General features: G+C 37.3%; 2 protein-coding genes across 2 annotated transcripts in view; both read left to right on the forward strand.

Annotated features, from left to right (window-relative positions):
• The window catches only part of LOC119482455 (CD5 antigen-like), a 54,072-nt gene that overhangs the window by 9,853 nt on the left and 29,341 nt on the right, over nucleotides 1-14,878 (forward strand). Inside the window, exon 3 of the mRNA XM_037759954.1 lies at nucleotides 3,918-4,214. Within this exon, the coding sequence (XP_037615882.1) occupies nucleotides 3,918-4,214 (297 nt within the window). The remainder of the gene's footprint in view (nucleotides 1-3,917; nucleotides 4,215-14,878) is intronic.
• LOC119482457 lies at nucleotides 4,603-8,057 on the forward strand. Its single transcript, XM_037759956.1, has 3 exons — nucleotides 4,603-5,181; nucleotides 6,059-6,141; nucleotides 6,265-8,057. Exons 1-3 carry the CDS (start codon nucleotides 4,707-4,709, stop codon nucleotides 6,367-6,369), a joined length of 663 nt encoding a protein of 220 aa, XP_037615884.1. The 5' UTR covers nucleotides 4,603-4,706; the 3' UTR covers nucleotides 6,370-8,057.

A 14,878-nucleotide genomic window follows, 5' to 3' on the forward strand; every position in this document is an offset into this window, starting at 1 on the left:
TACGTCCCCACCGTCCCCACCGTCCCCACCGTCCCCACCCTCGTCTCGCTTTTTATACAGTAATAAAACCCATTTACTTTATGTTGGTGTGTCAGCAGCATGTTATCAACAGATAGTCGGACGACGGACGCTACGATCTGAAAGTGAAAGCATCTGCTCTGTAAGGAGTCAGCTCAGAGTAGCAGGAGTCAGGTTTCACACACGGGACGAGAGAGAGCTGGCAGACAAGACGATGGCGGAGGATTTGGTGACGAAGTGAAAAGCAAACGCACCTATTTGGCAATATTTCAGATTTAAACCCAAATGCTATGAGGGATCCACAACGTTAATGAGGTAATCGCCGCGAGGAGGACGGAGCGGTTACAGCAGGTGTGAGACACACCGCCACCCGACGGTAGAGATCAGAGTCAGCACGCTACACATGTTGACTGTAATCTGTTCTTGTAAAATGTCCGGTGTAATCGGTAACATTGGTGTTGCCATCAGTTCATTAACCGGAGGGAACATTTCCTCACCGTCACATCACTAATATGAAACATACATGCCTGCTGCTTCAGGAGTCCCCTCAGCCAACCAGCAACCAGCCTGAAAGGACTCCTTCTTCAGCTTTACAGCTTTCTGGTGATGAACTCATGTTGGAACTGTTCTGAGTCCAGTTTGAATCACTGAATTGTTGTTTCATGACATCTCTGTGTAAAAAAAGTTACTTTTAATGCAATTAGCATTTATCACAGTCCCTGTAACATCCAACATCATAGCACTATGTTGGCTAACACTTCATTTTACAGCTCCGCAACTCTCATGGTGATTAGGTGATAATTAGCAAGTAACCTATTTGATATTTCTTTGGAATTACTGCCAAATTACCCCAATATTTACCTCAAAATCTATCTAAGACTACTTTATTATAAACATTATTTACTAATTATCTGCTCAAATATCATGTAAAGGTTAAAATAGGGCCCTGAGGCTTGAGAAGAGGCTGTGTGCTGCTAGATAATCGATGGCAGGGACCGCTCTGAACTCCTCCAGTTGGAATCACTGAATTGTTGTTAATGACATCTTTTTATTGAGTGTCTGGTGTCTTTTATCTCTCTCTATTTCATCTTCTATCATCTCTCCAGACTCTGTCAGGCTGGTGAATGGGACTAGTCTGTGCTCAGGCAGACTGGAGGTGAAGACTAACCACTCTAACCAGTGGTGGTCCTCAGTGTGTGAAGCTGACTTTGACCAGCAGGATGCAGAGGTGGTCTGTAGGCAGCTTGGCTGTGGGGCTCCTTCAGTCCTCCAGGGGGCGCTCTATGGAGACGTGGAGGCTTCAATGTGGACCAAAGAGTTCCAGTGTGGAGGAACTGAGTCTGCTCTCCTGGACTGTAGAAGCTCAGGCTCAGAGAGAAACACCTGCTCACCTGGCAAAGCTGTTGGACTCACCTGCTCAGGTAGAAGAGGAGCTGCAGCTCTGATCTGGTTCATTTCTGTTCTAATGAAACTCACTTTATTCTTTTACTGACGACTCTCTTGTTTCTGTTCAGAGCCTGTCAGGTTGGTGGGAGGAGACAGTCGCTGTGGAGGAACACTGGAGGTGAAACATCAGGGAGACTGGAGACCAGTGAGTGACTCTTACTGGACCCTGAAGAAAGCAGCTGCTGTCTGCAGAGACTTGGACTGTGGCTCTGCTGTTTCTGTAAAAGAGAGAGAGGAGTCCTCACGGAGATCTGTGTGGAGGATCAGCTCTTACTGTGTTCAGTCTGGATCTGCTCTGAGGGAGTGTGTAACATCATATTCCTCTAAGTCCATCCTGAATCTCACCTGCTCAGGTAAGCCCATCAGTGACATCATCTATGACATCATCTATGACAGTAATGTTTCCAGTATGTTCCTTCCTCCGTCACAGTGACAGTCGGTGGTTTCCATTGGACTGAACTGTAAAGTTATCCAGGACAATGACATCCTAAAGTGTAGAGAAGTGTATGGAGAGCTGTTTTAACATTTAATAGCTCAGCTTGACTATCCAGAATTAACATTAGAGATATCTACAACTACATTCTGACTAGTCGTAATCACATTGTGACTAGTCAGAGTTCTTATTCCAGATGTCTATAACCTCATTGTGACTAGTCAAAACGACATTTAGAGATATCTGTAATTCAGTTCTGACTATCCTAAATAACAGTTACAGATATCTCAAACCTCATTATGACCAGTCAGAATTAAATTGTAGATATCTGAAACTGGAGTTACGACTAGTCATAATTCAGTTGTGGATATCTGTAATGAGAAACCCCATACACATGAATGGTAAAAGTAGTTTTAATCGTACTAGTCTAAATGTAATTACAGATATCTAGAATTAGAGTTATGACTAGTCTAAATGTAATTACAGATGTATATAATTAGAGTTATGACTAGTCTAAACAGCGTTGCAGATATCTCTGATGAATCTCCTGTCCAGCTATTAAATGTTTAAACAGTTTGCCATAGAAGTGGGCTTGTTTCTGAAAGCTTCAAACTCTCCACAGACTGCTGAGCTTCACCTGACAGGACACACCTGTCTGTCTGGAGGCCTTTCCCATTTCACAGTTCCTACATCCTCCATTCCTTTCCTCGCCTCCTCTCCTCACGTCTTAGTCACGCCCACCAGAGATGTGAGCTGAGGAGGCGAGGAAGAGACGCGAGGAGAGAGGAGTTGAGGCAACAGGCTTTTAACAAAATGAGCCCTCCTCTCCTCAGAGCCGTCATTTTAAAGCCACATCAATTAAATATGACATGTGGCCTCTTTGATACGTCACAGGTGTCTCTGTTCACATTTCTATTTCATCAATTTGTGTGTTATTTTAACTAAATTCTATATTCACCCACCAGCAGCTCATTTTATATGAATGTTCCCTTTAAACCAGAAGGCTGGATTTATTCTATTACATCAGGGCTGTGTATTGGAAAGAATCTGGTGATATGATACGTATCATGATACAGGGGTTACCATTCAGTATATCACCATATATTGTAATTCTTTTAATTTAATTTTAGGAAAACTGTCATAGTATAAAGAACACAACATCATATGCATAAAATCTGAGTAAAAAAAGTTACTTTTTTATGCAATTAACATTTATCACAGTCCCTGTAACATCCAACATCATAGCACTACGTTGGCTAACACTTCATTTTACAGCTCCGCAACTCTCATGGTGATTAGGTGATAATTAGCAAGTAACCTATTTGATATTTCTTTGGAATTACTGCCAAATTACCCCAATATTTACCTCAAAATCTATCTAAAACTACTTTATTATAAACATTATTTACTAATTATCTGCTAAAATATCATGTAAAGGTTCAAATAGGGCCCTGAGGCTTGAGAAGAGGCTGTGTGCTGCTAGATAATCGATGGCAGGGACCGCTCTGAACTCCTCCAGTTGGAATCACTGAATTGTTGTTTCATGACATCTTTTTATTGAGTGTCTGGTGTCTTTTATCTCTCTCTATTTCATCTTCTATCATCTCTCCAGACTCTGTCAGGCTGGTGAATGGGACTAGTCTGTGCTCAGGCAGACTGGAGGTGAAGACTAACCCCTCTAACCAGTGGTGGTCCTCAGTGTGTGACGCTGACTTTGACCAGCAGGATGCAGAGGTGGTCTGTAGGCAGCTTGGCTGTGGGGCTCCTTCAGTCCTCCAGGGGGCGCTCTATGGAGACGTGGAGACTTCAATGTGGACCAAAGAGTTCCAGTGTGGAGGAACTGAGTCTGCTCTCCTGGACTGTAGAAGCTCAGGCTCAGAAAGAAACACCTGCTCACCTGGCAAAGCTGTTGGACTCACCTGCTCAGGTAGAAGAGGAGCTGCAGCTCTGATCTGGTTCATTTCTGTTCTAATGAAACTCACTTTATTCTTTTACTGATGACTCTCTTGTTTCTGTTCAGAGCCTGATGATGTCAGGTTGGTGGGAGGAGACAGTCGCTGTGCAGGAACACTGGAGGTGAAACATCAGAGAGACTGGAGACCAGTGGAGGGCCGTTACTCTGGCTGGACCCTGAAGGAAGCAGCTGCTGTCTGCAGAGACTTGGACTGTGGCTCTGCTGTTTCTGTAGAACAGAGAGAGGGGTCCTCACGGAGATCTGTGTGGTGGATCAGGTCTGACTGTGTTCAGTCTGGATCTGCTCTGAGGGAGTGTGCAATATCAGTTTCCTCTGTCTCCATCCTGAATCTCACCTGCTCAGGTAAGCCCATCAGTGACATCATCTATGACATCATCTATGACAGTAATGTTTCCAGTATGTTCCTTCCTCCGTCACAGTGACAGTCGGTGGTTTCCATTGGACTGAACTGTAAAGTTATCCAGGACAATGACATCCTAAAGTGTAGAGAAGTGTATGGAGAGCTGTTTTAACATTTAATAGCTCAGCTTGACTATCCAGAATCAACATTAGAGATATCTACAACTACATTCTGACTAGTCGTAATCACATTGTGACTAGTCAGAGTTCTTATTCCAGATATCTATAACCTCATTGTGACTAGTCAAAACGACATTTAGAGATATCTGTAATTCAGTTCTGACTATCCTAAATAACAGTTACAGATAAACGTTTAAACGGAAACGGCGGTGCATTGAACACTCTGTTGTGCTACGCGAATGCACTGCCTTTATAATACGGCGGGGTTCGTGCACGTCGCGGCTGATTGGGTAACACCTCTGACACACCCACCAAATGAGAGGAAACGCACCTCAAAGCCTGTTGTGCACCATTTCCAGGAAACACGCCGTTCAACCCAGAAACCGTAGCAAACCAGTGCACGCTGTTTTCAGACTGAACGTGCTCCGGCTCTCAGCCAATCATCTCTCTGTGTTTACAGACCTGCTGCTTCAGCCCAACATCTCTGGGTCCTCCTCCGTGGACCGGGTCTCCGAGGCCCAGCAGCAGGGGTTTCACGTGCTCAGGGGCTCCACCTTCACCATCAGCTGCTCCGTCCAGCCACAGTACCCAGGAGGCTCCTTCCAGCTCACCTTCACCTCCTCCACCTCAGCACTCAAGTACACCCAGCCAGCTGTCAATCACTCCGCCCACTTCCTGTTTCCTGCTGCAGAGCCCGCCCACCAAGGAAGCTACAGATGTGTTTATCACGTCTATGTTTTTTCTCACGACTTCTTCTCTGAGAGCCGTCTGATCTCTCTCACCGTCGCAGGTAAGCTGACTGTTTACATGCAGGTTTGGAAAATGTGGAAATGATCAGCTGACAACAGAGAAGCTTTCATTCTCTAATCAAGGATTGGGCTTATTTTAATAATTAAGGACTTTTCTTATTTCATAAGAAGTTTACTTAATTTTGTATTTTAATATTTTCTTTTTTCATAAGAATTTAACTTAATTTTGTAATTATGAATTTTGCTTATTTTTTATAATTAAAGATTTTACTTAATTTGTAATGAAGGAATTTTTTTCATAATAATTTTCCTTATCTTTGTATTTAAGAAGTTTGATGAATTTTGTCGGAGCCTTCAGAGATCATAGGGATTAAAACATGAATAAAAGTTAGAGGTTTATTCTACGTGGAGATGACGTCACTTTAGGACGTCTGCTCACAACCGATTAAAGAGAGAAATGTAGTACTAGTACTTCATTTAAGTAGTACTAGTAGTACTTCATCAAAGTACTTTAAGGGTTATGACATGTTCAGTCATAATAAGTCCGTGCATGTTGTTGTTTGTGGAATGACACTGTGACTACTGTCATTGTGTTCCACATGTCATATAGTAACCACACTTGTACAAAGTGGATGAATGTCAACAGCAAACAGTCGACTGGAGGACGGAGCATGTTTGGTTGTAAACATATAAAAGTCTCACTAAAGTCACGTCAGTTGTATTTCTACAGATTAATCTCAGAGGACTTTCTAATCTGTCCAACAAAGAACAGTCTCTGTCCTCAGAGTCTGGATTCACATAAAGCAGATTGAAGAAGTGCTTTTAGATTTCAGGTCACTACAGTTTGTGTTTAATGGGAGCTGTTGGACTCATGATGTCATGTGATGTGATGTGATGACTGTCCATGTGTTTGATCAGATCTAAGGCCTTTCATCATCAGAGCCATCGTCCTGCCGCTGATTCTGCTGTTGGAGAACATTGGCCTTTATTTCTACTATAAGGTACTGACACACGTCTGTTGTTCAGACCGCTGACTGACATGAAGCACTCAGTCTGTGTTTATTGAAGTGAAGAGAGAGGAGTGATGCAGGAAGTCACATCTGTGTGCTGTCATGTGTCTCCAGGGCAAGAGGGGGCAGAGGCCGAGCAGACGGGAGAAGGCTGAGCCGGATTATTATAACCTGGGTGTTCCTGCAGCTGAAGAGGAAGGAGCTCAGGGAGCAGAGTAGCACCTCCAAGGAGCTCATCTCACATCCAGATGGATTTATAACACAACCCAGCAGCAGCTCATTTTAGACGCATGTTCCCTTTAAACAAGAAGGCTGCTTCTATTCTATTACATCATATACTATATCTGTTTCACTCTCAACATGAAAACCAACAATGTGTTAGTCTCTTGTAGCCCATTGGTTCCTCCTGAAGATGTAAATCTCTAAAAACACCTCACAAACATAAAGTGTCATTGAAAACTAGACTTGAAAGCAGGAATACCGGAGTCCGACCCAGGCCGATCGGGAACAGTGCTTTATATTAAATTAAGATAAATGTAGAACATTGATATATATCCTCTAAAGTCTGTATTACCTGTCAAATCTGAAGACAATTGAAGAATGAAATCCTGAGATCAGAGTAAAAACATGTTGGATCTGTAGATCTGGAGCACATCCAGGGTTGGTGAAGCACATCTGCTGCCACGTTGACAATCTGTTGGTGTTTGTGATTCAAAAATATCTATAATGAATGAATCAAAGTCATGTAGCCAGCAAACAAAGCAGAGTATTAAAAACCAGAGGCTGTTTTCACACCAGTTTCATCTGGTTAGTGACACATGAACTTTATGAGCTCACTTTAGCGCCCCCTTGTGGTTCACATGGCTCATTTATTGTTGTGAGCAGGACCACATTTAGCTTATAAAATAACCATAATAATACCATTGGGAGCAAAAATATAAGAGTATTAACAGCTTATAGTGTGATGAAGGAATTTTAGTATTTCATTAGAATTTAGCTTAATTTTGTACATAAGGAAAATTTGTAATTGAAGATTTTACTTTTACTTTTTTCTAATGAAGGATTTTGCTTATTTCATAACAATTTCACTTAATGTTGTAATCAAGAATTTTGCAAATTTTCATGATTAAGTACTTATTTTTTAAGAATTTTACTTAATGCTGTAATAAAGGATTTGATGATTTTTATTATTAAGTAATTTACTTATTTTTTTAAGAATTTTACTTAATTGTTTTAATTAAGTAATTTTCTTATTACATAAGTATTTTACTTAATTTTATTTCAGTAGAATTTGGCTAATTTCTGTAAATAAGGTGTTTACTTAATTTTGCACTTAAAGAATGTGCTTAATTTCTATGAATTTTACTTTTGTATTTAAGGAATTTACCAAATTTTGTACTTTGGGAATTTTGTTGATGTTGTACTTAACAAATTTACACAAATTTATAATTGAGGATTTTACTTTTATTACTTTTTTTCTAATGAAGGATTTTGCTTATTTCATAAGAATTTCACTTAATGCTGTAATATAGGATTTGATCTTTTTTATAATTAAGTAATTTACTTATTTTTTAAGAATTTTACTTAATTTCTTTAATTAAGGATTTTTTTTATTATATAAGAATTTTACTTTATTTTATTTCAGTAGAATTTGGCTAATTTTTGTACATAAGGAGTTTACTTAATTTCGCACTTAAAGAATGTGCTTAATTTCTATGAATTTTACTTTTGCATTTAAGGAATTTATTGAATTTTGTACTCTAGGAATTGTCTTGATGTTGTACTTAACAAATTTACACAAATTTATAATTGAGGATTTTACTTTTACTACTTTATTTCTAATGAAGGATTTTGCTCATATCATAAGAATTTCACTTAATGTTGTAATAAAGAATTTTGCAAATTTTCATGATTAAGTACTTATTTTTTAAGAATTTTACTTAATGCTGTAATAAAGGATTTGATGATTTTTATTATTAAGTAATTTACTTATTTTTTTAAGAATTTTACTTAATTGTTTTAATTAAGTAATTTTCTTATTACATAAGTATTTTACTTAATTTTATTTCAGTAGAATTTGGCTAATTTCTGTACATAAGGAGTTTACTTAATTTCGCACTTAAAGAATGTGCTTAATTTCTATGAATTTTACTTTTGCATTTAAGGAATTTATTGAATTTTGTACTCTAGGAATTGTCTTGATGTTGTACTTAACAAATTTACACAAATTTATAATTGAGGATTTTACTTTTATTACTTTTTTTCAAAAGAAGAATTTTGCTTATTTCATAAGAATTTCACTTAATATTATAATTAAGGATTTTGCAAATTTTCATGATTAAGTACTTATTTTTTAAGAATTTTACTTAATGCTGTAATAAAGGATTTGATGATTTTTATTATTAAGTAATTTACTTATTTTTTTAAGAATTTTACTTAATTGTTTTAATTAAGTCATTTTCTTATTACATAAGTATTTTACTTAATTTTATTTCAGTAGAATTTGGCTAATTTCTGTAAATAAGGTGTTTACTTAATTTTGAACTTAAAGAATGTGCTTAATTTCTATGAATTTTACTTTTGTATTTTAGGAATTTACCAAATTTTGTACTTTGGGAATTTTGTTGATGTTGTACTTAACAAATTTACACAAATTTATAATTGAGGATTTTACTTTTATTACTTTTTTTCTGATGAAGAATTTTGCTTATTTCATAAGAATTTCACTTAATATTATAATTAAGGATTTTGCAAATTTTCATGATTAAGTACTTATTTTTTAAGAATTTTACTTAATGCTGTAATAAAGGATTTGATGATTTTTATTATTAAGTAATTTACTTATTTTTTTAAGAATTTTACTTAATTGTTTTAATTAAGTCATTTTCTTATTACATAAGTATTTTACTTAATTTTATTTCAGTAGAATTTGGCTAATTTCTGTAAATAATGTGTTTACTTAATTTTGCACTTAAAGAATGTGCTTAATTTCTATGAATTTTACTTTTGTATTTAAGGAATTTACAAAATTTTGTACTTTGGGAATTTTGTTGATGTTGTACTTAACAAATTTACACAAATTTATAATTGAGGATTTTACTTTTATTACTTTTTTTCTAATGAAGAATTTTGCTTATTTCATAAGAATTTCACTTAATATTATAATTAAGGATTTTGCAAATTTTCATGATTAAGTACTTATTTTTTAAGAATTTTACTTAATGCTGTAATAAAGGATTTGATGATTTTTATTATTAAGTAATTTACTTATTTTTTTAAGAATTTTACTTAATTGTTTTAATTAAGTCATTTTCTTATTACATAAGTATTTTACTTAATTTTATTTCAGTAGAATTTGGCTAATTTCTGTAAATAAGGTGTTTACTTAATTTTGAACTTAAAGAATGTGCTTAATTTCTATGAATTTTACTTTTGTATTTTAGGAATTTACCAAATTTTGTACTTTGGGAATTTTGTTGATGTTGTACTTAACAAATTTACACAAATTTATAATTGAGGATTTTACTTTTATTACTTTTTTTCTGATGAAGAATTTTGCTTATTTCATAAGAATTTCACTTAATATTATAATTAAGGATTTTGCAAATTTTCATGATTAAGTACTTATTTTTTAAGAATTTTACTTAATGCTGTAATAAAGGATTTGATGATTTTTATTGTTAAGTAATTTACTTATTTTTTTAAGAATTTTACTTAATTATTTTAATTAAGGAATTTTCTTATTACATACGAATTTTACTTAATTTTATTTCAGTAGAATTTGGCAAATTTTTGTACATAAGGAGTTTACTTAATTTTGCACTTAAAGAATGTGCTTGATTTCTATGAATTTTACTTACTTTTGCATTCAAGGAATTTATTTAATTTTTTTACTTTGGGAATTTTCTTGATGTTGAACTTAACAAATTTACACAAATTTATAATTGAGGATTTTACTGTTACTACTTTTTTCTAATGAAGGATTTTGCTAATTTCATAAGAATTTCACTTAATGCTGTAATATAGGATTTGATCTTTTTTATAATTAAGTAATTTACTTATTTTTTAAGAATTTTACTTAATTTCTTTAATTAAGGATTTTTTTTATTATATAAGAATTTTACTTTATTTTATTTCAGTAGAATTTGGCTAATTTTTGTACATAAGGAGTTTACTTAATTTCGCACTTAAAGAATGTGCTTAATTTCTATGAATTTTACTTTTGCATTTAAGGAATTTATTGAATTTTGTACTCTAGGAATTGTCTTGATGTTGTACTTAACAAATTTACACAAATTTATAATTGAGGATTTTACTTTTACTACTTTATTTCTAATGAAGGATTTTGCTCATTTCATAAGAATTTCACTTAATGTTGTAATAAAGGATTTGACGATTTTTATAATTAAGTAATTTACTTATTTTTTAAGAATCTTACTTAATTTTGTAATTAAGGGATTTTCTTATTACATAAGTATTTTAGTTTGAAGTATATGTATAAAGAAAATACAGAAATAAATAGGTGAACGGCTCATACACAGTTATTACAGTAAGTAAGTTTGGGGAAATAAATAAGGAGTGAAATGCAAAAGGAAAATCGTGCAGGAATAAATAAATAAATAATATTGCAAAATAAATAAATAAATGTAAAAATTAATGAAAATAGATTAATGAATAAATAAAAGGATTAGAAGTATTGAGTTTAGATTATAATGCCTTAATGTTTGTAAATGAATTATCTTCAATACAAAAAAAATTTAAAAAATGTAGTTATTCCCTTCCAAATACAACGTCTAATGTTCTGTAATATTAATGTGTGGATAATAATAATCATAATAATAATCATAATTATTATAATTAAAAAGGTTGTTTGAAAAACTCCCTCTGAGGATGTTTGCAGGGTGCAGCTGTTGCCTAGCAACGGTTGCTGCGCTGCGGTAGCTGCTGGAATGGGCGGGGCCCTCATGGAACGCTGTGAAGTGATGACGCAATTCGAATGGCTTTAATGGCTTTATGACATCATAGGTGACGTCATGAAAATGGCTTTGATGTGTGAAATGAGAGCTTATGAATAGAAGCTGATTTGAACCTTTAGGACCAAACCAGACAGGAAGACATCCACGGAAAGAAGCAGGGAAGTCATCTCCAACTCCACGAGGCAGCGAATATAACTGAGGATAAATCAGTATCATTGAATCATCAAAATGTCTGACTTCAATGTACGTCCTGCCATTACCCAGCTGTTACGCTCCTTTTTTGAAGGGATGACAGAAGAACAGTGGGTATCGTTGAAAACCTGCCGACCAGATGATACCGCCATGACCATGATGGGAGAGTTGATGTTGGACATCGTAGCAACGGTGCTAAAGAACTTCATGAAGTCTCTCGGGAGCACAACCGCGGTGTCTGAGGAAGACGTCAAAACCCATCTGGGCGACACGATCGGGGAGTGTTTTGCCGAAGCTCTGGGCGTGGACGCCTCGGTGTCGTGTCCCAGCTCACGAAGCTTGACGAGCTTGATCTCTCAAGAGGTTTCAGACAGCGTCCAAAGTGCCCTCTCCAGTCCCGAGGGCGTCATCCAGCGCTTCACTCCACCCAGCAAACTCAACAGCATGATCCTGGATGCTTGCAAAGTGTTCCAGGCACTCATCGCCATGATGCCCACTGTGTTTTCACTTCGACCACGCAAGCACAGGGCAGGTCTGTCCGCTGTCAAAGAACTGGTCCTGGAAGATATCGAGTCGTACGAAGAAGACGTTTCATCAGACGTTGTGACTGAGATGAAAAAAACTAATTCGATCGAAGATATCATCAGACATGAGTTGAATGATATCACACAACGTCTCTTGGTTGACGTACCAGACTCTGAGTACACGCTGCTGCAGTCTCAAAACTCTCGGGAGATTGAAGACGTTGCAGAGGACATCACTCGGACCATCGCTGAAGATGCTGCAGACCCGACTCCGTCGGAACAGAGGAGCAAACGCTCTAAGAAAAGCATCTGGAGCAAAATCAAGAAGCTTTTGGGAAAGTGTTTTGCCAAAGCGTGGTTCCATCGAATCGTTGCACAAATAACGAAGAGTTTCCACCGCGGCAAGAAAGTTCCCAGCCAGGAGTCGGTGAATGCTCTCATGAAGAAGTTTAACTCTCTGCTTAAAAAGCAAGAGACACGCAAACTTCTGGGACTTGCTTCTCCGGGCTTAAACATTCCCGCCGATCGAGTATTGGTTTTCACAAACCTCTTGAGTGAACTCCTCTACACGCACATCGCAGACGGGCCAGAGATCATCCCCGAGCCGGTGATACGTGCAAACATTCTCGCTGACTTGAGGCGGAAGGTGCTCAACTTCCTGTCTCTGGCCAGATGGTGGCAGATCTTTCAGGCGGGCGACCTCGCCGACAAGGTGAAAGACGCCATAATGGCCGCTGAGTTCAGGGCCAACAAACCTGTCGCCATCGCTGCACCGCCTCGCCAAGTAACCATGACGATAAGTCGTGAAGACTTCGCACGGCAAGCGCGGGACAAGCAAAACAAATTGTGCGTCGAGGTCCTCATGGAGAGGCTCGTGTCGAGGATCTTCAAGAAGGCCAAAGTCAGCTGGTCCCTTTCAAACGTCAAGGACCTCATCGGGGGTCTTCTTGAGAGAACGTGGGCCGAACTCGAGGGTATCGATTTTGATTGCGACCTGACAACGTTCGAGAACCTCGAAAAGATCATTTGCCGGGACCTTTGTAAGAAGTGGTGCAATATATCATGTGTAATGATGTCCTTGAAAACGGATGATCCAGGACTTGGAGACTATATTGCCCGCGCTGTCAAAGGTCACCTTAAGACACCGCAGAGAGAGTGTTGCTGCATGTGCAGGTTCTTCACCTCTATGTTCAACGCCGTGACGAGGCGTTAAGGTGCTTTATTGGGTTTTCTCCGGGAGCTCCGGTTTATCCCACATATAGTGAATAATCTGATTCATTATAGAGAAAAAAAATCTCTTGAATTTGTCATTCATCTTGAAGGAAAAATTTACTTTTTCCTTCTAAATGAATGTGAATTCTTGAGCTCTCAGCGCCACCTCAGTAGTCAGTGTCGTCTATTATTGTGGTATAAATGTGCTTTATGGGTTTTCTCCGGGGGTTCCGGTTTATCCCACATATAATGAACAATCTGATTTATTATAGATAAAAAAATCCGTTGAATGTGTCATTCATCTTGAAGGAAAAATTGACTTTTTCCTTCTAAATGACTGCGAGGGATCTGGGTGATCCAGTTCTCCCACATTCAGTGCAGAAGAAACATCTAATTAAATAAAAAAAATAATAAAAAAAATCTGCATATTAATATGTATTAATATATACATTTTATTTATTGATAAATAAAAATGAAACAATTAAAAGTGTGTAGTTTTGTAACAGTATTTTATCTCACCAAAGAAGAAGAAGTATTTCCGGATGTGGTTGTGGACATAATGGATGTAGGTGGACATAGACATATATACATATACTCTATATGTATATATGTCTATGTCCACCTCAGTAGTCAGTGTTGTCTATTGTTGTGGTACGCACTGGTTTGAACTGGGTGATCCAGTTCTCCGAAATTCAGTGCATAAGAAACATCTAATAACTCATTAAATAAAATAAAAAATAAAAAAATGTATATATATTAACATGTATTCATGAATAATAAATAAATAAAAAAAATATTATTTATTCTGCTCATTCTGCTCATTTCTCAACTCAGACTGAAGTTCTGCTGATAAAATTAAACAATTAAAAGTGTGTTGTTTTGCAACAGTATTTTATCTCATTAAAACGACTTGCATCAGCCTTAAAGTTCTAGTGACAACCCAGAACAGTGAGTAGATACGTTAGGGTTAGGGCTGTTCAGATAACGTGTTTACAACACTCATTTAATTTCATTTTTACAGAACCAATCAACCTTCTGGAGCTCCCAGTTTGCTCCAATACTATGAATTTATTGTTATAAAGTCACTCTCACTCCAATTGATCAAATAGATGTTGAAAAGTTGCACTGAAAAACTAAAAAGTTTGACCCGCTGGTGGCTCCTCGAGAGAGATACAGGGCACCAAAGTCTGCAGGATTCATCCTCTGGGCACCAGATCCATCCAACAGCTGTTGAGATATTTCAGTCTGAACTAAAGTACTCGACCAACTGAGGCCAACACCGACATCCATCAAGCTGCATCCAGCGAGCTGCATCCATGGAGCTGCATCCATCGAGCTGCATCCACCGAGCTGCATCCATAGAGCTGCATCCAGCGAGCTGCATCCACCGAGCTGCATCCATAGAGCTGCATCCAGCGAGCTGCATCCACGGAGCTGCATCCACGGAGCTGCATCCATCGAGCTGCATCCATCGAGCTCCATCCATCGAGCTGCATCCATCAAGCTGCATCCACCAAGCTGCATCCACGGAGCTGCATCCAGCGAGCTGCATCCATGGAGCTGCATCCATGGCGTGGCTAAAGAAGCTAAAATATCTTGTACCCTTGCTTTTCTAAACAACTATGAATGTTTGTTTTTGCAAAAAGATCAAGAATGCTCCTTTAATGTTCAGTTAAGGGGAGACACCCGAGCTGAACAGAGGACATTTTTAACAAATAAATACCACCATCAAACTTCCTCAGTTGATTAATCATGTTTTTATATTACAAGTTTTCTGAAATCCTTTGTTTAATTATGTATATGATGCATTATCTTATCATTTAT

Source organism: Sebastes umbrosus, chromosome 23, assembly GCF_015220745.1.
Source record: "Sebastes umbrosus isolate fSebUmb1 chromosome 23, fSebUmb1.pri, whole genome shotgun sequence".
Taxonomy (NCBI): Eukaryota; Metazoa; Chordata; class Actinopteri; order Perciformes; family Sebastidae; genus Sebastes; species Sebastes umbrosus.

What these genes read in the sequence shown, in the direction of transcription:
- LOC119482457 (XM_037759956.1), top strand. Translation starts at nt 4,707, where the DNA reads ATGAGAGGAAACGCACCTCAAAGCCTGTTGTGCACCATTTCCAGGAAA. An exon ending in GATCTCTCTCACCGTCGCAG is followed by an intron (nt 5,182 to 6,058) that starts GTAAGCTGACTG and finishes GTGTTTGATCAG; the next exon opens with ATCTAAGGCCTTTCATCATC. An exon ending in GCCTTTATTTCTACTATAAG is followed by an intron (nt 6,142 to 6,264) that starts GTACTGACACAC and finishes ATGTGTCTCCAG; the next exon opens with GGCAAGAGGGGGCAGAGGCC.